Below are 24,509 nucleotides of genomic sequence, written 5' to 3'. Positions count from 1 at the left end.
AAACTGCTCTGAAAAATGTCTATTAAAAAAAAAAAAAGGGCTTCCCTGGTGGCGCAGTGGTTGAGAATCTGCCTGCCAATGCAGGGGACACGGGTTCGAGCCCTGGTCTGGGAAGATCCCACATGCCGCGGAGCAACTAGGCCCGTGAGCCACAACTACTGAGCCTGCGCATCTGGAGCCTGTGCTCCGCAACAAGAGAGGCCGCGATAGTGAGAGGCCTGCGCACCGTGATGAAGAGTGGCCCCCGCTTGCCGCAACTGGAGAAAGCCCTCGCACAGAAACGAAGACCCAACACAGCCAAAAATAAATAAATAAATAAATAAATAAATAAATAAAGGAGTTCCTTTAAAAAAAAAAAAAAGGACAGGGTAGACTACTGGATATAGCTTCTGGGGCAAAACAAAGGTCAGTGGGTAAAAATCCATGGAGGCAGACTTTGATGGAATGTCAAGAATGCCTCTAGGGGCTTCCTTGGTGGAGCAGTGGTTGAGAATCTGCCTGCCAATGCAGGGGACACAGGTTCGAGCCCTGGTCTGGGAAGACCCCACATGCCGCGGAGCAACTAGGCCCGTGAGCCACAATTACTGAGCCTGCGCGTCTGGAGCCTGTGCTCCGCAACAAGAGAGGCCGCGATAGTGAGAGGCCCGCGCACCGCGATGAAGAGTGGACCCCGCTTGCCACAACTAGAGAAAGCCCTCGCACAGAAACGAAGACCCAACACAGCCAAAAATAAAATAAATAAATAAACCCAAAGTTTAAAAAAAAAAAAACTTTGAAAAAAAAAAAAAAGAATGCCTCTAGCAATCAGAGTGGCCTCAAGAAGTGGTGAGCTCCCCATCACAGGAGATATGCGAGAAAAAGTAAACACCTGCCATAGAGAGAGGCCCTTAGTGAGTGGCAGGTAAGCCTATAAAACTGGGGAAATCCAGACTGCTCAGCTGCCCTGGCTGACCCAGCCCATGTGTAGTAAATACTCAGGGCATGTTTGTTGACCAGAATTGGGCTGAGGCATGGTCTCTAACCATGAAAGGTGAAAGCAACCTAGACAGGCTTCCTGCAGGAGGTAAGGGCCCCTTCACCCCGACACCTTCCCCTTCGGGTTCCCCCAAAGGGCGACCTCCCCACTCTCCACAAATAGTACCACGTTGAGCTGGAGCTCCAGGCTGAGGACACCTCCGCTGTCCAGCACTGGCAGAAGCCTCAGGGCAAACACGGCTGGGCGTTCAGGGGGGAGGGCCACGCTGGGGCCAAAGAAGACGTAGAAGTGGACGGAGAAGGTGTCCAGCTCATTGCGCAGCGTCGGGCGCACTGGCCAGCAGTGCTCAGGTGGGGATGTGGCCCCGGGCCCCTCGGCAGGGGCCCCGAGGGATGACGGCTCTGGGGGCAGTGGCTGGTTGCCCAGTGACTGGGGCATGTTCATGGCAGCTCCGGGGACCAGGGCACGGGACAGGCTGGGCTGTGGGCACTCTGTGGGGCAGAGGAAATCAGAGCTGAGGCCTGCCACCCTCACAGCCCTGCAGCCCCACCACACACCGGATCTAAGCCCCACAGGGTATAACAAAGAGTGGGGAGGCTAAGAACTGGAATCCAACGTCCCTTTGGCGTCTGGCATCTAAGGTCACAGGACAGGGTCCAGGGGCTTCCTAGTGGTCACAGCTAATGGAATGTCATGTTGAAGGGACTCAAGGTCATCTCTCCTGCCCCAAGGGCAGTGAGGACACTGCTGAAACAGGTGATGGACCCTCTCACTGACTTGCAAGGGCTTTGGCAAGGACCATGTCCCAGAAGTCCTAGCTGTCCCCTGCCTACTCCAGGACACTGAGAGATTAAATCAAGGAGAGTAATGAGGTCCCTTAGTGAGCCCCAAGTCAGGTACCAAGAAAAGATCTGAAGGTCTTCCAATGACTTGAAGCTCCAAGTGGGCGGGCTTTGGCGAGTAAAGGAGCCTGGGCTGGGCCGGGGAGGTCGTAGGGACGTGGCCGAGGACCAGTGAACACAGCCACTGTGCCTGCCTCCTCCCAGCCACATAGGTCGGCACAAGCTGGGTGGCTGGCGCAGGTGGGGGGCTTCTGACCTTGCAACCGTACGCACAGCTGGAAGCAGACGGTCCTGCCAGGGCCCCGGGATGGTGTCTCCACACGCACGTAGACCCAGTGCCCCCATGGGGGTAGTGCCAGCTCCAGCTGGCATACCGAGGCACCTCCACAGGCCACAGAGCTTGAGTTGTGCAGGGGTGGGGCCTTGGGACGCAGGCGCAGCGTCAGGGGGCAGGCAGATGCCCCGCGGCCCCCCACGCACACCAGCTGCGCTGAAACCCTGTAAGTGAAGCTGGGCACAAAGACCCTGGGCAGAGGGGAGGTTGGAGGTGAGAAAAGACAGGGTACAGAGAGATGAGAGGGACACAGGATGAGGGAGACACTGGGAAGAAGGGAGGGGTAAGGGACAGAAGAACCGGAGGCCTTTTCGGGTCTTCCCGTCTGTGCTGGGAGAGGGGGAGGCAGGGGTGGGAACCACCCTGGGGCTCTGGGTGGCTCAGCAGTCCAGCCTGGCCAGAGGGAGAGCAGGATCAGCAGGTAGGCTGAGGCCGGGGAAGGAACACAGGAAGGGCCCGGTGTGGGGCAGTATTTGACTTACTTGTACAGGGCTGAGCGATTGTGGAGGGAGAGGGTCTGCTCGGAGGGTCGCCCAGGCACCAGCACAGCCACGTCCAACAAACGCCGGACAATCAGCTGCGGCTGAAGGAGGTACTGACACTCATCCTGGAGACCCTGAGACACAAGCAGGGGTGGCAGGAGGGGAGACAGCGAGGTGCTACTAAAGGAAGGCGAACAGCCTGCTGAGGCGGAGGACAAACCTCCTCTGGCCCTCCTGCTTCTGGGGCTGTGACCGCGGTCCTCTAAGCTCTGGGTCCCTCCAAGGTCTGCAGGATCTGCTGGGATCCTCAGCATTGGCTGAGGTTTAGGGACTCAAAACTGGGCCCCTCCTGACAGTCAGGCCTTCCCTGCCCCTCCTCCAATAACCCCTCCTCCTGAGCATTCCTGGACAGCCCCTCAAGGTAATTTCAAACCACCTCATTCCCCCACCAAGCCCTCAGGAACTTAGAACACTAGCACTCCAAGGGCACTAGAAAGCCCCTTAAAGGCTCCCAGTCCAAACCTCCCCACTTCCCCCATCTGAATCTTTAATTTCCTTTATTCTCCACCTGCCCCTCCCAAGTGCTTGTCCAGCCTCTGCTTTAATACCCCCAGGGGAGAGCCACTCTGCCTCCCAAGGGACCTCCAGACTACAGGTAACTTGAGAACAGGAACCTGGTCTTATTTTGTTCCCCCAGACACAGAGCCTAAAGTAAAGTGCACCCCTCACAGATGAACGTTTGCTGAATAAATGAATGAATAAGCGAATCAACCCAGCTGGGGGTAGCTCTGACCTGTATGAAGCCAAAGCCTATCTTCTGTCCCCCGACCACCGCTCTGCCTCAGGGGCCCACAGATGCATCTGCTCCTTCTGCCTCAGTCTGGCTTTCCTCTGCCACTGGAGGAGAACCGCCACATCTCCCCGAGCTACTCTTCTGGATAAAATCCCTAACACTTCTCTACTCGGGGGGACACCACTCTGGCCCTGCAGCATCTCCAGTGAGGATGGGCCCATTAATTCTGGCTCCTCTTCTGTGGCATTTGCAGCTCTCTGGGACCTCGATCCCAGAGGCAGTTCAGGGGAGGGGGGCTCCTGATTAGGCTTCTCTCATCTTCTGGACAAATGGTCTTATGCTGGCCCAATAAACTAGAGGCCACTGTTCACTTATGTGGTTATTTTGACCAAGACATACCATTAGCCTTGACCTGGGACAAGAATTCCAGGCTTTGACATCCCACTGAGTTCCATGCCATGGAAAAAGCCAGCCAAGGCTTGTTTGCTGACTTTTTTTTGTTTTGTTTTGTCTGTTTGTTTGTTTGCTGACTTCTAGCAAAGCTCCACAAGGTTGGAAGGGGGCCTTGGTGGATGCCAGGCCGGAATATCTCCTTACCCTCTGCCTGGAATTTTCCTGTACCTTTTGCATCACTGCACCCTCAATACCTAGCACACCACCTGGCACATACTAGGTGCTAGAAAATATCTGTTGAGTTAAAGAACAGGTGTCAAAAAGAGGTCCCTTCAGAGAGCTCCTGAACCCACCTCGTTGCTCAGAGACCTCCATCTCTGATATCCAGAGCAGATGTCCCTCATCTTTCGTGTCAAGCCCTAAGGACCAGAAATACTCTCACGAGTTATTTCATTGACCCCACTTCCTAACGTAGGAATCACCACCACAATAATCTTGTGGTGAATGAGCCCTGAGGGTGGGGACTCACACTCGGGAGATGGCCCCTGTCCTTACTACACAGTCCAGAGGGAAGAAACACTTTCTTCCACGTTTTGCTTGCTGTTGCCCTAACTAAAAGATCAGTGGACATGACTTCTCTAGTTAAGATGTGCTCCTTCCTTAAACTGTATAACGTGCATGTCTAACACCTCCTTTATTGTGGACGGGAGCATTCAGTCAGTGGAGACCAGGGAAGGTGCAGCAGGGACCTTCATCCTGTAATGGAACCACAGAAAGGGCACCAGAAGTCAGGTCCTCAAGAGCTGCCAAGGCAGAAGTCAAGTGAGAAAATCCAAACTCAGTCAACATCAGCGGTCTTGGAAGGAACAGAGCCAAAGCAAGGCAGTTTGAGGGACCAGGAGGGCCAAAAGTGAGAAGTGGAGTGAGAAGCAATCTGAAAGAAGCTGGAGTGGAAGGCCTTAGATTGATTCCTAGACTGTCCTAGTATAGGTGGGCTGAGTTTCTTTAGTAAGGCCTGAGCCTCTGGGTGAGGCCTGCAGACTGAAGATGCCCAAAGATCTTGGCCTTCTCCGTGGGAATACTCCAGCGCTCGGCACAGCCCCGGCCCACAGTTAGCTAGCACCAATCAACATGGAAGTAGATGAGCACTGGAGAGACGGCAGGGGGCAAGAGTGGAAGCAGGGAGACCACTTAGCAGGTTACTGTGGTGGCCCAGGAGGCGGCTAAGGGAAGGTGTGCTAAGAGTGGAAACAGAAGTAGATGCATCCGGGGCATCCTTTAGAAGCAGAGTCAACAAGACTTTTTCTTTATGGATTAGTTGTGGGGAAATAAGGGAAAAAGAAGAATCAAGTATGACACCTAAATTTGGGGCTTGAGCAACTGGTGAATGGCAGTGCCATTTACTGAGAAGAAGATTAGAGAACAAAGAGGCTTAGACTGGGAGAAGTGAAATAGGAATTAAAGAGATTTTGACTTGAGGCTTTGTTTGGATATGTACTTGCTAAGTTTGAGACTGGTCTTAGACATCCAATCAGAGATGTCAAGTAAGCCACTGGATATAAAGTCTGAGATTCAAAGAAATTAGGACTCACTTAATACACCTGGAAGACATGAACTTATAGGTGGTATTTAAAACTGTTGTGCTGGATACACCTAGCAAGAGAATGAAGAAATAAAAAGGAGTTGTCCTAGGACCAAACTTTGGGGTACTACATGTGAAGAGATCAAGCAGAGGAGAAGCCAGGAAAGGAGACAGAGGAGTGGGCGGTGGGCAGGAGGAAAATCGGACAGTTCGGTAAAGTCACAAAGGGCAAGAGGAGAAAATGTCTCAAGAAGGAAAGAGTAATATAAGGAACTAGGTAACAGCTAGTTACTAGTTAACTCTGGAGAGGAAACGTGGGGACTGAAAGGGGACAAAGGGAAGAGGAAGACTTACTTTTCACTGTATGCCTTTTGTACCTTTCGAATGTTGTACCGGGTGCATATATTACCTATTTGAAATACAAATAAAATAATTTAGAAGGAGGAAGAAGAACAGAAGGAAGACTGTTAGCAGATTTGAACCACTTCAGTTGAGATACTGAGCCACACTTGGTCCTAGTGGGTGGATTCAACTGAATCCTTTCTTCTGTACAATCTGCTCCTTTTCTTTCCTTATTGTTGTTTTCATTCTTTTATCTGCTTTCATTTACTTTCAAATCTTGGAGCTGGGAAGAGGAAGCATTCGAGGAGAACTGTGCCCCAGACATTTGGAGAACTTCCCCTAATAAGCCATTTGGGTGCCAGATGTTACCCACAAGCCAAAGGGCAGCCCTTCAGGGCAGACTGGCAGCTGGACACCACAGGAGGAACACATGCGCCACACAGGAAAGGCAAGGAGATAGAGGGCACAGGTCAAGACAGAAGAGGCTGACAGAAAGAAGGAGAAAAGGAAAGGAGGAGAAATGAGATCAGTTTTGGAAACATGAGTTTGAGAAGATGGCAGAAGGGCAACAAAAATTTGCCAAGCCCCCAGTACGTGCCAGGCTCTGTGCTGGGTGCTAGGAATACAGTAGTGAATAACACACACAGAGGCCAGCAGAAGTGTGGGACCACATCCCAGGAGAGGGGCCTGGACCAGATAAGTCACTTCCCTTTTACAACCTCTTAAGGCTCCCTATCACTCTCGGGATAAATTTCAAACTTCTAGGCCCTTCCTGATCTGGCCTCTGTTCACCCCTCCAGCTCCCTCACTCACCCCAACGACCGCCCCACACTGAACCACTTCAGTTCTCCCTTCTAAGCTTTAGCCCATGCTACTCCCACCACCTGGAATGCCCTTCCCTGCTTTCTCAACATCAGGTCTCACTTCCTAACAGTTTCCTAAAACCAACTCTCCACCACACTACCAGGCTGAGTTATCCACCTCTCCTTTGTCCTCTTAAAACACCTCCTGTATCTCACTAGTATACATCTTATTTATCTGTGTCCCTAGCACCCAACCCAAGGCCTGGAACAAAGCAGGTGCTCAAAGACTAAGGTCTAAAGGGAGGCCTGAACTCATCCCCAAAGCTGAGGAACAGTGCTGCCTTCTTACTGCTGGGACCGTTCAGTCCCCACCCAAGGATATCCCTGAACCCACAATAACTTCCTGTGTTGGCCAAGCCTTATGGGAAGTCAGGACGATGGGACAAGGAGGAGGCGAGCAGAGAAGACGGAACCCTGGAGGAATGCTCTGGACAACCCACCCACAGGCTTGATTCTAGGGAATTAACTAGAGAACTTAAGAATCCTTACAGGCCCATATAAGATTCCAGAAGATAATCAAATTCTCAGAGGAAACACAAAGAAGATCTTGCCCCCCAACCTCTAGAACAGGCCTGACTGGAGAGCTCCGTCTCTCATGGGGTCCACACACGGCTGCCAGTCACAGGCAGGGGGTAACTGCGCCCTCTTCTCTCTAATCTCACCACACCCCAGGGATCTCTACGGGATAGGACTCTAGCTTGCAGTACCAAGTTTCCCAGGCCCCACTTGCTATATCTAGATGCAAATGGGCACGTCAAGCCTGGTTCTGACCTCTCCTAACCAGGCTTCAGCTCCCATAATCCCAGCCCAGGCCTAGGCGCCAGATTCCTCCTGCTCAATCAGAAAGGTTGTTGGATAACTACAGCAGGGCTTCAGAAAGATTTTCTCTTCTCACAAAGAGAGTCAAGAATCAGAGCTGGGACCAGGAACAGGCTCTTTGGGATTTGGCCAAAGACCTAAGAAGACATTCCTCCTGATAGAAGAACCCTTGGTTCTGATGGGAGTCAAGAACCTAGAACCCAGAGCCACTTCTGGGCAAGTTCACAACATGCTCTCACCCAGAGGGTTCCCAGGCCTGCAGAGGAGGTTCTCCTGTACATCACTCTCAGGAGAAACTGGCCTATCACTGAGGCCTTGAGACGCTCCCTCAGCCTGAGTTCCCATCTCCGACAACAGCAGTGCCCATACACTTGTCCCTGTGTAATTCTCAGCTCATTCAAAAGCATTATAACACCTCTGAACGCTGGGCCTCAGCAGGAGGAGGAGAGGGGAGTCTGACACAGTCCAGGGCCCCTGCCCTCAAGGAACTCACCCTGGAGAGAGATGGCCAGGTCAAATCCTCACCTGACTGGGAATTTCTGCCCCTCCCAATTCTCAGTGGCCAAACCCTACTCGCTTTCTTGTTCTTCATGTCCTGTTCTTTGAATCCTACTCAGCTCACGCTTGGCCCTTTGCCGTGACCACTGACCCCACACCCGTGGCCATCCCACTCTGACATGGCCACCTCATCCCACCCCCCTTCCCACCAATGGACAGAAGCAAGAAACCTTCAGGTCCTCTCACAGTAATGAAGAGGTCTAGCCTGCCCAGCACCTGGGAGTGGCAGGAAAACTCTGCAGCATTTCCTTCCCCTCCAAACCAGAATGGAGAAGCAGCCTGACCTCAACCCTACAACACTGGAGACTTTAACAAACTCTGCTCTATGAAATCACTGTCGATGTTTGGGGGAAAGAGCGTCAACAATCAGGTTGGACGCCAGTTGCCCAAAGCCTCCTCTTAACAGGAAAGGGTTTCCCTGCCCCAGAGTATTCTCTTACCATCTTCCATAAGGTGTCAGGAGCTAAAATTCCGATAGAAGAGGAACGTATACTCCCAAATAGACTAACGACTGGGCTAAAGCCTACAAGAGTCTGCGGGGCTATCACCAACCAAGACGCAGAACAAGACTAGTCTTGACCCACCAGGTGACCTGCTGACCTCTAGCTATGCCCCACGCCAGCCACCCTTATGCTGTTGCCCACCCTGGCACAAGGCTGGTGTGCCAGGTAGCCCAGAGATGGAGAAGCAGCTCTGGCCCCTCCTGCCCTGGACAGTATCAACCCACCTTGACAGAGATGTGGCCGTGGGCCCGGGGCAGGTGGGCAGCCAAGAACCAGTCCCCAGGTAAGGGGCTGCTGACGTTAAAGATGCCAGAGGTGCGGTTGGGCAGTGTCCAGCTGAGAGTCAGTGAGAAAACCCCAGGCACAGCCGTGTCCCCTGGGAAGTGTGTGTGCAGCGGATTGATGACAGGGGGTGCCCCGGAACGGAAATACCTGGGGGACCAGAATGAAGAGAAGAGGAAAGCAGGCAATGGGGTGGGACATGGAAAACAGGGGAAAGAAAGGAGAACTGTCATTTATCGTCAGTAAAACAAGTGGATTCGCTATACTGACCCACACAACAAAGTGGTTCCAGGTCAGGGGTCAGAACATAAGGGGCAAAAGATCAGCTCGGGCGCTCACACAGTCACACAGTAGCCAGGAATGGTCAGGAGACAGAGGTCTTGGCCCTCAGCCAGTCACACTTCAATCTGGACAAGGGTCAGGGGTCAGGGTCAGGAGGTCAGCTTAGATACTCATAAACTCGCATTTTCGTTTGGAAAGTGGCCTGGGGTTGGACGCGGGGGTGAGGAGGTTAACTCAGACACTCACACAGTCACACTTTGGTCTGGGCAGTGGTCCCCAAAGGTTCCCCCCTGCTCTTTGAAGATGATGAGGTTCCACACGGCCAGGAATGTGTCTTCGGGAACATGGAAGTGGAAGAGCTCGGTGCTGGCAAAGGAGCGGAAGGGACTCAGCTTGCGGGGTGAGCAGGTGGAGTAGTCAGTCAGGAAGAGGCCTCCTGGGGAGCAGGCGGAAGAGAAAGGAGCAAAGTAGGACAGGCCATTTCCAGCAAGCCCCAGGCACACCAAGCTGCCTCACCCACAGCACCGACTCAACAAAGGCTCTCCTCTGGCCGGGAACTGGGTCTCACGCTGCCCTCGCCATCATTTGCCTTAAACCTTACAGTGACCTTGGGAAAAATGACCTCTCTTTACGGATAAGGAAACTGAGGCTTAACGCTAGACCAAACTGAGGATCCAAACCTTGATTTGTCTAAATGCAAAACCAGGACCCTTTTGAGGACCCCACAGCTGCCCCTCACTTAGGAGCCATTGTTCTCCTCTTACCAAGCCTAACAAAACAGCTGTGGATGGTGCACACGCGTGCGTGCGTGTACGCGCGTGTGTTTGTGTGCGTGTGTGCGTGTGTGTGTGTGTGTGTGTGTGTGTGTGTGCTGGCATGGACTCTTAGGCTACTGAGCAGCCTGGAACTCCACCTGTGGGCTTGGGAGTCAGCATGGAACTGTGAAACTGCCTTGTTTATTTTCTTCCCCTTTCTGTTCCCCTGTGGTCAGAAGCAATAAAAACTCTCAGAAGCTTCACAAGAGCTGTCTGTATACTGGCTCAGGGCGGCAGAGGGGAGGGGAAAATGTGGTGAGGCTGCAAGGGGCCTGCTTGGGTGGCAGAGGCAAGGACAGGAGCTGGCAGGCCACCACAAGAGCCCCAGGGAGAGGAGGAAAGGAGAGCCAGCAGGGCCTCTGGGATTCAGAAGGAGGGGCTGGGGGCGCTTCCTGGAGGGAGGCCCAGTGAGGCAGTCAACTGGTAAGCCAGTGGAATCTCAGACCACTTGGGAATATTCATATCCAGACGAAGCTGGGGTGGGAGGTGGGGAGAAAGTGGCCCTCTGTAGCCGAAATGCCAAGATACCTGATCATGGCTGTCAGGAGCAGAGCCCAGTGAGCAGGAAAGTCTGGTGTAAGCAGCTACCAGGCAAACACATAGGGATCAGGACTGCTGTACCAGTGAAAAGAACCCAGCGGCTCAGCTGGATAGAAGAGGGCCCCAAATGACAGGCAAAGCTCTGGGGAATCTGACTGTTTTGGAGACATAAGACCAGCCCCAGCGAAGCCCAGAAGGATGCCCCCAGGACAGATGAGAAGGTTGGGAACTCAAGCAGCTTCAGAACAAGAGTAGGGGCAGTGGGTAGGGGAGAACTTGAAGCAGAGTTTTCAGCCCAGTAGGAAATACCCACAGGCCTTGCCTATTCTGACAGTTTCCCCCTCTGGAGATGGGAGATGTAACTCCAAAAATGAGGCATTTGAAATAACAGAGAAAGAAGCATCTGGAAAGGGAGGCTGCTGAAGGAGGGAACATGGATCAAGGTTGGCCCTACTGAACTTCAGCAACCTTGAGTTACCCTGCAGAGAGCCGTCCTATATAGGTGGAGGTCACTAGCCCTAGACTGGCCTGTGCTCTTCAAAAGCCACGCTTATACCCAAGGACTAGTCTGTGCAGTTCAGGCCACATGCTCACTCTCAACTGTCAACAAGGAAGACCTGCCACCTTGCAAGCTGAGCACTGCTCAGGAACCAGAGAGGCTCACAGAGCAGCACTCACAGGGCAGTGGTCATGTATCAGACAGGGATGAAGGGAAATGAACCAATGGATGGGGAAGAAAGGTTTCCTAGGAGCCCTGGCTGTGACAACTAGGAGGCAGAAAGCTAAGAGCTGAATAGCCTGGATACTATTGTTACAGGAAAGCAGAGCACTGGAGCACTCCCTGCTGGAATTAGGGCAGGGCTCCTCCTCCTCCTCAAAGCTGGTACCAGGTATGGGTCATCAGATGGGTCATTGCTACTGTTAGAAGAAACGCTGGCCAGGCCCCCAGTGCAGATTCTCAGAGAGCTGGTGATGAAAGCAGCTAATGACCTTTAGGAAACAACAGACAGACGTGCACAAAGAGCCCTGTGATTAAAGGAACATGGCATGGCCTGGAGAACTGGGGGACTAGTTAAGCCACCCTGAAGTGGCTAGGGGCTACAGAGGTCACAGAATAGCCTGGTGGGAAAAGGGAGTAAAAAGAAGCTGGGGATGCTGGGAGGAACCTAGAGGGCAGATGTTTGAGAAAGTGTCCACAGCCCCATTCACTCCAAGCTTTGGTTTTGGGTTTCACCAGGACCTACAGAGCTGTGTCCCAGAGGAAGCACAAGTAAGGCCCTAACCAAACTCAGACGAACCTGTCTTGGATGCGCCAGTGCTTCCAGATGAGGCTAGAGTGATTCTCCATCACCACCTGAAACACACACACACACACGTACGCGTGCACGCACACACACGGGCTGAGGCTGGCCCTTCTAGTGACAGCACTCAGTAGAACAAAAGGTCATTTCCTGGAATGGCAAGGCATGCCTGGGTTATGCAACTGCAGTCAGACAAGCCCAAGGAAAAGACCCAAGGATTTATTGAGACCGACTGTGCCATCATGGTCCTGTGACACTGCTAGTCTCTCCTCAGGTGAAACCTCTCATCACCACCAGGTCACAGAGCACCCCTGCAGGCCAGTGACTAGTAACAGCACTCAGGGCAGCCCTGCCTGCTGTGGGACCTAGTCAGGGCTCATTTCCAACCTCATTATAATCAGTCCTCCCAAAGCACTTGAAACTGCTTCTGGGCAATCATGTTTTAATCCACATCTTTCAACTTTCTACAGCTCTGTGGCTGTCAATCACCCTCCTCTCCTAGTCAGCCCAGTGTCTGCCCAATGGGCTCATGAACAAAGAAGCTGGGGTGGCAGGGATAGAAGCTATGAATTGGGCTTGACAGAATGGACTCCCCCTCACCCAAACTGAAAAACTGACCTGCCTTCTGCCTCTGTTGAGTGCCCGATCTGCCAGCAGCAGTAATCAACACTGAGCAGTAACCAACACTGAGCCCCTCAAGGAATCTGGCTGGGGGCAGATGGATTACTCATGTATGCTGTGGGAGGCACCCAACACTGCCTCCAACCGGGAACTATCCACTTGGAGGTGACGCTTCAGTGATCTGTCTGCGGGGGGGCAAGAAGAGCTAAAGAGGAACATGCATGGGCCACAACATGTACCTCCCCCTCACACAGTAACATAGGCACTAAGGACACACAGGCTCACATGCACACAACAGACATGCGCCTACACTTAGCAACACACAAGCATATACACACACTGCACATGCCCAGCATTCCCACAGATCCCTCAGGTACACACACAGACACATAAGTGCCCAGATACCAGTGAGCATCCACATAGAGCTTGCACATCTCCGCAGGGGCAGTGACCTTTGGCGTGCATTGATCTCCTCAAGCTTGTACACTGAACCAGGGCCCCAGAGCTCACTGAAACGCAGCCCCTCCACCCTCAGCTGCTCTGCTACTTGTTATTGCCAAAGACTTCCTCAGGCACATCCCCATCAGCTCTAGAGTGCCACCCGCCAGAGGTGGCTGGGGGTTGGGGCCATGATGACTCTTTATTATGGGGCCATCTTTACAGCACATACCCTATGGCCAGGACCCCCTCATCCTCCCACATTCCACCCATTAGGAAGTTGGGTATCTCCCTCTCCTGTCCGAGTCACTTCCTCACTGGATGGTGGCCCTGGGCTGACAACTGACAAGTGAGGATAGTTTGTGGATGAAGCCCCCTTGTGGGAAGACAGGGGAGAGGACAGGTTGTGCTTTGAGCCTTTCTGCACTTGGATCTGTTTTCCTATTGGGCATATATTGCAATGAAAAACAAAACAGAAACAAAAACAAAAAACACCAGTATAGGGTAGGAATTAGGAAATTTTTTTCTAGCCCCACACTGCCACTGACAAGCTGTATAATCTTGGGCAAATTGATCTCTTGCTGAGCCTCAGTTTCCCCATCTGTAAAATAGTCTCCGAGTTTCAACCCTGCTTTAAAAGTGTCAGGATTATTCCTAAGCAAATCAAGCTTATTTGGAATGAAACTCGTTACAAGAAGAAAATTCATTTTTATGGCAACTAACCCATGTCCATGTTATTTTGTTATTTGCTACATGTTATTTTCAAAACTGCTTTCTTAACCCTGTTTTAAGGCATGCCCAGTTCCTCAAAGGTTTAGGCCAGATCTTCCCACACTGGACTAGAGGCTCTCTGCTGGGGCACTATGTCTCCCCCACCAAACTTCATGAGCAGGTGCAAAGCACTCAGGACTTTCTTGGAAAAGCAAGAGTCAGAGTGGAGTCCGGATGGACCCCAAGAAAGAAAACCTTGCAGTCTCTGTCAGCCACCTGCTGAGCCTCAAGCCCACAGCTACCACTCTTCTGACCCTGCCAATTCCTCTCAATTATGTAAGACTTCTTGTTTCTCTCCACTTCTTCCCCAGTGATCTAGCTGCCCAGGTCCCACCTCTCCTGAATCCCTCCAGTCCACCCCTCCCTGCCAGAACCCCATCCCTGCCTCGGTCTTTCCTGCTTCTGCACTCACCAGCCCCTGGGCCAAGGACAGACAACAGCAACAGCAGCAGTAAGGCTGACGGCAGCTGGAGCCCAGACCTGAGTCGAGGCTGGGAGAGGGGCAGGGTATGAAAGAGAGGGCTGGGTAGTGGGAGAGACCTGGGTAAACACAGAGATGAGGGCAAAGACTGGGATAAAGAGTTGGGCTGGGCTGGGCATTGGGACTTATGCAAGGGTAGGGGATGTGATGGAAGGAGGGGCTGTGATGGGGACTGGAGGAAGGGCAGGGGTTGGGCCCCGGCCTTAAGCAAATTTTGAGAATGGGTCTGGGACAAGGGCTGGGCTGGGATTTGGGAAAGGAGGTGAAACAGGGGCAGGCGCTGGGATGGGGGCCAGGCCAGGGACTGGAGTGGGGGCCTGAGCTGGGACCCGGATCTGGGCATTCGCTGGGACCCAGGCCGGAGCTGGAACCGATGTGGGAAGCGGAGCGAGGGCGGGATCGGGGGCCAAGGCCCGGATCGGGATAGGAAAAGGGGCCGGGACAAGGGCTGGGCCATGGCCCGGGGCAGGGGCGGGGCCGGACAGGCCAGCGCGGGCGCTCGCAGAGCTGACCCGCGGCTCCGCTCCCACCCCCGGGGGGTGACCTCCGGTGTCCTCGCGGGCCCGGGGCCGGGGTCGAGCCTGCTGGGGCCAGGCCGGGGACCTGGGTAGGAGTTCAGGTCTGGGCGACTCCGGGCTGCGCTGGACGGGCGATAACCAGGCCCCGCGGCGGCGGCCTCAGCCTGACGTCGTATGACGCTCCGCCCCCCTATTAGTTCGATTGGTCCTTCTCACTAAAGCCCGCCCCCGGCCCTATTCTATTGGTCTCTAACTTGGCCCTGCTGGGCTCGACGACAGACCCCGCCCCAGCTCCAGCTACCAGAGTCCCCGCCTTTCTCTCCCCAACCACGGAGCCCAGATGCCCCCATCAGATTCTCACAGACCCCACTGACCACCCCACAGACATCTCATAGGAACCCTACAGAGACCTTCATAAACCCAGACACTCACGGACGTCCCCACAGATATCTGCAGACCCTACCCAGAGACCCTCACAGAGTCTTACAAAGATCCCGCAAAACCACTCACAGAGATCCGGCAAAACCCCATTAAAAGAAGTGACCCTCTAGGTTTGTCCCCTCCGGGTCAAATACATACCCCTCAGGAGACCTCACTCACCGAGGAGGTGACCAGACTGCTGTTGCCACGGAGACTACTAGGCGTTCCGGTTGCCCTGGTGACGGATCCTCCACTCCCGGCCAGGGTTCCAGAGGCTTCAGTCAAGACCCTTCCTCATCGGCCCTGGATCCTCTCGTCCCTTCCCCTACCACCCTTCTTCAGAACTGGCCAGAGCTCCTTTGCGATTTTCTGCAGGTGTCCAAGTCCCCTCCTCAAGTTGTGACTTGCAGGCAAGTCCTCTCAGCACACAGCGCCTACAGCCAGGGCTCGTCCACAACCACAAGCGCCTTCTCTCCCTCGGGGTCAGTACTTCCCGTTCCCGGCTTCAGACAAGATCCTGACCTAAGGACTTGTAACAGCCGAGACAAAGCCCAGAGGTATGTAGTCTCTCAAAAGGCCCCTCTTCCAAATCCTCGTTCCATTCCCTCCTAATACCTTCCTGTCCCTTCCCACCTCAGTCCAACCCCCTCCCATTCTCTACTTTTCATCCTTATCCTCTCCCTCCCCCGTTCCTCCACTCAGTTCCTTCCTCCCCTTTTCCCTTTCCTCTCCTCCCATCCTCTGGTTCTTCACCCTCAGGTCCCTTTATCCTCTTGCTGAATGTCTGGCCATCTTCCTCCCCATCATCCTACTCTCCCCCTGCTTTCTGACACAAACTTCCCCTTTGGAAAGGCCCTGATGAGTTTAAGAAATGATAAATATAGTATTTCTGGAGCATGGACAAAGGTAGAGACCAGGGGAAGGTAAGGCTGGAATCCTTAGGCAGTGTTGCAAATGATGACAGGCCTTGAATGTCAGGGCCAAGAAATTTGGACCTAATACTTAGGCTGAGGCACTGAGTGTTAATTTTTAAGCAAGGGAATGCCGTTGTTGGGTTGCATTTTAGAAAGGTCTCGCCTGGGTCATTAAGGTGGACTGACCCCTTCTGGACATCCTTCCAAGATAAATTAGGCACACCCCACTCCCCAGAGCATCCTGGGCTTACCCCAGCACAACACCAACTCGTTGGTATTGTCATTTTGGCTAACCTGTCTTCTTCCCAGATTCTTTCAACTGAGTCCAGTACCTGAGTAAAAGTGTTAAGATTAGGCTCTTTGTAAAAGTTACCTAAATCAATGAAAGAATGGGAAAGTGGATTAATATGCTGGGGAAGGCAGCAGAGGGGCAAAGTTATTACATAGTCCAGGTAGAAAATGATGAGAACTTGAACAAAATTGGAGAGAAAGGAGAGAAGAGAATGGATTTAGGGGATATTTAGAAGATAGGAAATATAGTCCTTGGTGCCCATTTTAAGATGTAGGCTGAGGGGAAAGGAGAATTCTAGGATAATTCTCAGAGTTCAGTTTTGATGCCCTGTAGGACATCCATTTAGCAATGTCCAGCAGACAGTTGGGTATGACTGAAGTACAGGGGTTTAAAGAGGTCTGAGCTGGAAATATGGATTTAGGAGTCATCAGGTGTCATCAGCATACAGCTGGAAGTAGCTGAAGCCTTGAACATGAATGACATCACCAAGGGGTGGAGGAGGGGCCCCTAGACAAAACTAGACTGTGGTCATGGCATCCTCCTGCACTCTTGGGAGCAAACCCCCACTTTGGCTTGGTCTTCCCAGTCTCTAGAACTCCACAGCCTGACCTCCATGGTCCTAAATTATGCCCAGAACCCTGCTCTTGGACCAGCCAAGATGCTATGTTAGGACCCCTCCTCTGCTACCATCTACTGATGGGATTCTGACTGCTTCAGCCTTTCAGTATGCGATATGGGGTCTAGGCACATGGGTGAAGCTCCCAGCACCATACCCTGGCCCAGAGCTCATCTGGCTTCCCCCTTATATCTCAGGTACACTGAAAACTTTATCCTAATTCCATAGCCCCCTGTGAATCCTGACTTGCAGACCCTCCAGTCCCAACCTAATGAAACGTGTACCCTATTCTACCACTAGATGGAAGCAGACAAGGTCACAGAAGAGCCTCATACCACCATGGATGCGGAAGAGAGCCTTTCTTCAAAGGACCCCTCTGCTGAGGACTCACAGGAGCCCCCTATCCCTGAAATCCCCTTAGAGCCTGCCCTCTCTGAAACCCCTTTAGAGCCCCTTGCCTCTGAATCTCATATGGTACCATCCATTTCCCAGATCCCTTTAGAGACCCACACCTCTGAAACCCCTTTGGAGCCTTCCATCTCTGAGATTCCTTTAGAACACTCTGCCTCTGAGGTCCCTTTGGAGACCCCTACCCCTGAGACCCAGTTGGAGACTCACATCTCCAAGGACCCAGAGAAACACCTTACTTTTCAGACCTCATCACTAAGCTGTGTCTCTGTGTCTTCCTCTGATTATCTGAAGGAAGCCTTCTCTGAGTCTTCCTCCAGTGAGGGCTCATGGACAAGGAGGTCTATCCAGACCTCTGAATCTGAGAGCGTTCCAAAGCACTCCCTTTCAGGCCTTCCAGCCCAGGTCCACCTGGACACATCTGCAAAAGATGGGGAAGAGGAAGAAGAGGGAGAGAAAGGGGTGGCTGCCACTGACAGCACCGCTCACGCAGCTCAGCCTGAACACCAGCTGGACAAGAAGAAGGGGAAGAAAGGAGTCAGCCGTAATTGCTCCTGCCCTTTCCCCCTTTCTCATCACTGTCTTCGACCTGCCCCAGGAGGAGGAGATTGAGTTACTCTCTGACCTGACCCCTTCTCTTAGTTTTCGGGCCTCCTCACTTCCCCTTAATTACTCAGCCCCTTCCTCCCCAGGTTACACCATCCACCCAGTGGTCCCTGCTGAGCAGGCAGACCTGGTGGAAGTGACTAAGGCAATGCACAAAGAGAAGTTTGGTGCTCAGGTGAATTATCTTTTCCAGTGGGAGAAGGAGGCAGCCCTGAATGCCATCCAAACAGGTGAGCCCAGGCAGCCTTTCAGGGGCTGGTGACAGGCCCATGGCCATCCTCCCATCCAACAGGATCTAGGAACTGCCCGTTCAATGGATAGCCCTGGTGGAAATGGCAATGCCACCTGCCTGGAATCTGGGAGGGGAGCAGGCAGGTAGGCCAAGGTAGATGAGGGTGGATGCAGACAAAAAGTGGGGATATTCATATATAGACAGGCAGGAACAGGTGGCTGAACGAAGGCTCAGATAGCCTGCACCAAACAGATCCTAAGGCAGAGATGGCCCAGGACCCTGGACAGTTTCCAGGTGACTTGTTGTTCTGATATAGCAAAAGGCCTTAGTCCCCTTGGTGGAACTCCATTAAAAGGCTGTCATGGGGAATTCCCTGGTGGTCCAGTGGTTAAGACTCCGCGCTTCCACTGCAGGGGGCACGGGTTCAATTCCTGGTCAGGGAACTAAGATCCCCCGTGCTGCATGGTGTGGCCAAAAGTTTAAAAAAAAAAAAGGCTGTCATCACTGCAGCCCCTCAAGTAGAGTCTGAGGTATAACTGCCATTCCCCTGCTTCAAACTCCAGTCTTCTTCATCTGAAAGGTGGGCAGTGACTCCCACATCAGTGCTTGAATTTGACTCTCCCAGGCCCTCAGGCTAGGCCTTGATCTATGGGCACTAAGACTTGTTCACCTCTGCACCTCACCTGTTTCTGCACTGTATCCTGCTACTCTGAACAGAGTTCAGAATTCCTCTAGTGGAATCCTGGCCCCTGCCCACCCGCATTGTGACTCGGCCTAAAATCTGCCCTTTCAACCAAGCTTCCCTGTTGCAATGGGGCACTAATACCACAGGCTGGCAGTATCAAGTCAGAAGCATCAAAGCCAAAAGCCACATCTGGACAGGCTTAAGATCTAAGAGACCATGGGAAAGACAAGAAAATCTAGTTTGACAGGCACAGAATTGTGGATTGTGGTCCTGGCCAGAGTCAAAGACCAGAGGACACTAACTCTTTCTTATTCTCCTTATGGAATTTCAGGGCTTTGCCTGGAATATGGAGTCTCTCTTCCCTCCTAAAGGAATTTGCTCACTCACTTATTCAGTCAAGCATCTATATTCTCTGAGCACCTATTTTGTGCCAGGTCCTGTGTTAGGACATCGATGAAAACACTGACCCTTCCTTGGAGGAACTCACGGTCTAACGAGAATACAAGTGAACAGTCCATTATAATGCATTGTACTGTGATAGGAGTAGCATGAGAGCCACAGAAGGCAAGAGGAAGGGCCCCTAGACAGACAGGAGAAGTCAGGGACAACTTTCTGGTGGAGGTGACAGTTCACTGGAAACTTTAAATGGGAATAAGAGTCCTAGAGCTAAAGGCCCCACTCCTTGGGGACTCAGGATTCTTGGCTCAAAGTTGGGGTACTCTCAGCTCTCACAGAGGATGAGAAACTGTGAGTGGGAAATGCTCTGGTTCTCCTCCCACATTTACTCAGCACCACCCTTGCCTTGTGGTGAGACCGACCGTGAAGCCAGACAGCTTCAGATCTCAAGGGTGGTGGCCTCTTGCTGGTGCCTGCTCTCAGGGATATGTCTTAGCCTCACCTTCCTCTCCATGCCTCCTTTCTTAGCCTCACAAGCTTATATTTTTGCTTTTCACCACTCATGACTTCTGGCCTCCCCCTTTCTCCTGACCCTTGGAGAGCCACAGGCAGCCCTTCTGAAGTTCATAGAGGGTATTAGTTCAGTAACACCAGGAACGCAGAAGGGAAGTACGAAGGTGTCAACCTGGAGAAGTGAGAGAAGCCCTCCTCCTACCTCCTGGCACCAGGGCTGCCCCACTTCCTCCTCCTCTTCAGGTCCCTTCAATACTACGCTCCTTAGGAGCCAGTCCCCATCATCTACTCTCCACCTGGCCCATCATCTTCCCTTTCCCTCACCTTAGACACTTCAAGGAAACAGATCAAAGGTGGACTCTAATGTTGGGAGGGGAGGAGATGAGAATCCCACAGTCGCAGAGAATTCAGCGAGATACATGTTCATCGTCAAACAAAATTTCACGTATAATCTTCCTGCTCAGCATTGAAGACCGTCTTCAGTTCCCTCTGACAGGCTGACACAGATGGAATGGATCCTAGGGTGGGGAGGGATCTGAAGACACTTGTGGGGCGATGAGAAAACCTTGAAGAGTAAAGTCTAAAGGGGTAGGGATGAGGACTCGTGGGTAGAGATAGATACACATGGGGGGAGAGATGAGAACACCTTGAGGGGAGCTTAGGCTATTTTTTCTTCTTACTTTTCCTTATTACTCAATCCCTCCACACCCAGGTCTCTATATTGGCTGGCGCTGCCCCCATTATCTATGGGACTGTTTCCGGATTGGGGATGAATCCAAGTGCTTTTGTGGACACTTGTTGAGAGAGCACCAGATCATCTCAGGTGTGGAGTGATAACTGTCCTCTGTCATGTGTTGGGATGTATGAGAGCAAGTGTGTGTGTGTGTGTGTGTTGGTTTGCGGGAGGGAGTTGACATGCGAAAGCCACACCCTGTCAGGTGCTGGTCTAACCCTACCATCCATCCCCCTCCTCACAGACATATCCGTGCCCTGCAATGTGGGCCAGTGCCGCTGCCTCATGTTCTGCTTTATCCCATCACGCCCAGAGGAGGTGGGTGAGTTCTGGCTCAAGAGACGGGCCACCTTTGACCCCAGGGCTTGGAGAGCCCAATGTCGCTGCAAACACAGCCACGAAGACCACGCAGCTACCAGGTCCCATTCCTGCAAGGTCAACGGTACCTTCCAGAGCAAGGGGAGTGCAGGGGTGGGCATGGGTCGGGATAGGTTGCAAATAGTTTGGGGATGCAGATGGGGAGCTGGGAGGAGAGACCTGGGCTTGCGGTTGGTGAGGAAGAGATGAGAATGTAGTCAGCCCCTGGGGAAGCCCCAATACCCTGTACTTTTCTTGGCTGCCCCCTTGCCCTAGGCTGTTGGTGCAACTGCTTTGAGTCTAATTTCCTCTGTGCGGCCTGTGACTGGCGCTGGGAAGAACATGAGACTTTCTTTGAGACTGAGGAGACCCAGCAGTGAGGAGGGAGGCCTCACGGTGAGGGGGCAACCTGGGGTAGAGGCCCACTCCAGGGTCTGTAATCAGAAGGCCAGGCAGGAAGGCACTCCTGCCCTCAACCACCCCATCCAGGACTACTTCACCCCTCCCTCCTGCATCCCATACCCGCACTGGTTTCCACCCCCAGGAGCAGATTATGTGCCTTTCGCGGAGATGCCTACCCTCCGAGAAGCCATCATCAACAACTCTGACTTCGAGGCCCTCCAGGAGAAGGGGCCCTCTGGCCGTCCCAGCTCCCACCCTAGTCCCCCTGGGCTCCCTAGCCCATACAATGTCCAGCCTGGCCCCATATCTGACCCCTGTACCTGACCCTTTCACCTCTGCTCTTCCCTCCTCCAGGGACAGACACCTGGCACAGGCCTCTGTGAGCCTGGCCCAGATCAGCAATAAAGGGAAAGCCACTGGAATCTGACTGGCTCTGTATGAGGCAGATAGAGCCCGGCCCGGGGTAGACACCCTAGGACCTTGGAGTTGGCACCTACAGGGGGTGAGAGAGAGCACCAGGCAGGAGAGAGGCCGGATCCAGCCATCTGCCTCCACTGCACCCACGTTCAAACTGCTAGCTCTGGCATCAGGAGGAGAGAGTGGCTTCAAGGAAGCCAAGGAGGGAGGGGATTTCAAGAAGGAGCAGTGATGTTAGACACAGATAGGGGCTCCAGTAAGACAAAGACTGAAGAGTGTCCATCAGGTTTTGCAATCAGAAGGTCTTTGGTAACTTCAGAGGGTGCAGCTTCAGTGGTGCAGTGGACCAAACAGCAGTGAGTGTGAAGGAATTTCTTTAAGAAACTTAGACGAAAGGAGCAGGGAAGAAGTCAGACAATATCTACAGGGGGATGTGGGGTCAAGGAAGCATTTTTTATTTAGGAGAAGGGGAGGGGCCAGTAGAGAAAAAGACCTTGAAGGGTACAGAAGAGAAAGATGCCTCGTGAAGCCAGATCCCAAAGATGGAAGGAGAGGATGGGGTCAAGGCGAAAGTGAAGGGATTCACTCTGGACAGGAGAAACACTACTTCTTGAGACCAGGAGGAGGAAGGAGGATGGAAGAAAGGATGGAAGAAAGGATGGGGCCTTCACTGAGCTGCAGGGAGTAGGATCTGGTGGAAGTTCCCCTGTGAAGTAGGAGACAAGGTCAGTTGCTGGTGGGGGAGGAGAGGGATAAGAGTGGGGGGTAGGAGACAGGAAGAGAGGTGAAGGTTTGGGAAGGCTAATGAGGGAAACTGGAGAAAAACCTAATCGGTGGGCAATTAGGGATTCAGGTATAGTTGGAAGCAGAAACCTAGTTAGAGAAGCAGAGAAGCAAAATATTTAGATTAATGGGTGGTGATGGGAAAGGTATCAGGGAGGATGATCAGGAAAATAATGCAAAAGAAGGCTTGAGGATGTGGAGGGAGCTGACCATACAAATAGGAAAGGAAAGTGAAGCCAGGAAGCAATTGACAGATTAAAAAAGGGAACAGTCAAAGGAACAGAAGTCTCATGAGGTCCAGTAGCAGATGTAGTGGTAGGGATCAAAGTACCGGAGACAGTGGCCAGAACCCGCAAAGCGCTGCAGCTTTCAGATGAGAGCAATTGCAAGTGATCACAAGAGCCTGGAGTGGAGAAGACTGTGGGCTAGGGGCCAGAATCAGTGAGTGTTGGGGATTGACTAGGAAGCCCATTGGTGATTCTTATGGGGAATAGGGGTTTCTGACACTAATGAGCTCTGTGATCTTAGACAAGTCACTTTCCCTCTCGGGGCCTCTGTTTCTGGATCTATAAAAAAGGATAACCTCTGTGCTACCTGCCTCTATGAGAATCCAAAGAAATAACCAGTTTCAAAGTGTTCTGTACTCACCTACCGCTCCTGGCTGGTTTCCTCTTCCCAGCACCTTTTATCTCTTGCCCTTCTCCAGAGCAGCTCTAGGGGCTGCTGCTGTCCCAGAGGCACACGACAACGGCAGCCTCCAGGGCACAGAAAAGGCCAGTGTACATACCCTCACGTTTAGGGAGGCCCTCTATTATTCCAAGGAAAGGTATGCAACTTTGACTGCTAGAACCCCTGGGGGAAATCACAGGGTCAAATGTCTGTCCTTTGGAGGAGAAAGGACTCTCTAACAATAATATGGCTATTCAAAAGAAATAATTACTATCTCCAGAAGTAGAATTTCCCATTACTGGTTATTATGCAATTAGCACCATGGTGACCTCTCAGTAAAACCAACTCAGCTAATAGTCAACAATAAAGGAATGGTTACTGTGATAAACTCATTCAAGAAAGTATTATGCAGCCATTACAAAGTATATTTACATAGACTATGTAATAATATGGGAAATTGACTGTAAATGGAAGAATAAGAATATAATATGTAATACATATGTATTATATATTATGGAAAAGGAAGTGAAAGAAAACACCAAATGTTATTCATTCCACAAATAATTATTGAGCACCTATATATGTCAGGCCATGTGCTAAAAAAACTAACGATACGGTGGTGACTTCTCTCCTGTGTTAAACCTCAGACTAAAACTTTCCTGGTGTGAGTACATTAGCATTTTGTGACCCCATGTTTCTGATGTCAAAATATATATATTCCAGCAGAACGAAATATACTTCTAACCTAGCCGTAATACATTTCCCTTGTCCTTCAAACTCGCCCGGCTCACTGAAAATGCCAGACACGGAGCTAACCGTATCCCATACTTTTTCTGATTAGGAAAGAACATTGGATACATATTCCTTTGCTTATTAGTCATGCAGCAAAGACAGGACACTCCTGTCCCCGCCCGTTAAAAAAAAAAAAGGAAAAGAAAAATGCAAAAACCGCCCGGAAAACAAACTGCAGAATCTTTAGTCTTGGAATATTTTAACAAGCACATAAACTAAGGAGGAACTGCCCTCACATGAGTAAGTTAACATCTTTGAAATGGTCAAGGGGCTGAAACTGTCCTTGTAGGGAATAATGCTGGGTATCTATCCCACCAGTTAAAACAAAAAACAAAAAACAAAAAAAAAACCGGCCCCATTCACCTTCAGGCCAACCCGCCCGGCGACCTCCACCCTCCTCTTTCTTCCGGGACTCCTACCGCCTGGAATTCCAGGGGGTAGTGGTGGTTCCTGGGGCCAATAAGCGCGGAGCGGCCCCTCTCCGAACCCCGCCCTCCTCCTGGCCAAGGCAATGAAAGGGTCCACAACCTCTGAGCCTCTGCGCGGCAGGTGACGGAGCACCGCCCCCTTCCTCCCAGCCCACCAGTAGGGGCCCGACCCGAATAGGAGGAGCCAATACGATAAAAGCCCCACTACACCCCCGCCCCCCGAGCCGCAACCTAAGGTGGGTCGGCCTTGTGTTGTGAGCCAATTGGAAGAAAATCCCACCTCCAGGTCTCTCAATCCTTCCAATGGAGT

General features: G+C 52.2%; 2 protein-coding genes across 14 annotated transcripts in view; one reads left to right on the top strand and one right to left on the bottom strand.

Moving 5' to 3' along the window:
* The window catches only part of TMEM8B (transmembrane protein 8B), a 36,066-nt gene extending 20,908 nt beyond the window's left edge, over positions 1-15,158 (bottom strand). For 3 of the 13 annotated variants that reach the window (XM_082402327.1, XM_082402325.1, XM_082402320.1), the window contains exons 1-6: positions 13,950-14,664; positions 9,298-9,487; positions 8,712-8,919; positions 2,635-2,768; positions 2,075-2,343; positions 1,142-1,467 (exon numbers count right to left, since the gene is read on the bottom strand). In XM_082402327.1, the coding sequence (XP_082258453.1) occupies positions 1,142-1,467; positions 2,075-2,343; positions 2,635-2,768; positions 8,712-8,919; positions 9,298-9,487; positions 13,950-14,475 (1,653 nt within the window). In that variant the 5' untranslated portion in view covers positions 14,476-14,664. Of the gene's footprint in view, positions 1-1,141; positions 1,468-2,074; positions 2,344-2,634; positions 2,769-8,711; positions 8,920-9,297; positions 9,488-13,949; positions 14,712-15,136 lie in introns of those variants that run through there. The other 10 variants (XM_082402328.1, XM_082402329.1, XM_082402330.1 and 7 more) reach the window with 10 other exon arrangements.
* A 77-nt stretch (positions 15,159-15,235) lies between these two features.
* On the top strand, positions 15,236-21,362 carry FAM221B (family with sequence similarity 221 member B). Its single transcript, XM_082402350.1, has 6 exons — positions 15,236-15,513; positions 17,079-17,730; positions 17,879-18,022; positions 20,331-20,441; positions 20,596-20,793; positions 20,985-21,362. Exons 2-6 carry the CDS (start codon positions 17,079-17,081, stop codon positions 21,086-21,088), a joined length of 1,209 nt encoding a protein of 402 aa, XP_082258476.1. The 5' UTR covers positions 15,236-15,513; the 3' UTR covers positions 21,089-21,362.
* Positions 21,363-24,509: the final 3,147 nt, after the last annotated feature.

Source organism: Balaenoptera borealis (assembly GCF_965194805.1).
Source record: "Balaenoptera borealis genome assembly, chromosome: 8".
Lineage (NCBI taxonomy): Eukaryota > Metazoa > Chordata > Mammalia > Artiodactyla > Balaenopteridae > Balaenoptera > Balaenoptera borealis.
The sequence above is the reverse complement of the archived record's forward strand: the minus strand, read 5'-3'. Positions and strand labels throughout refer to the sequence as shown.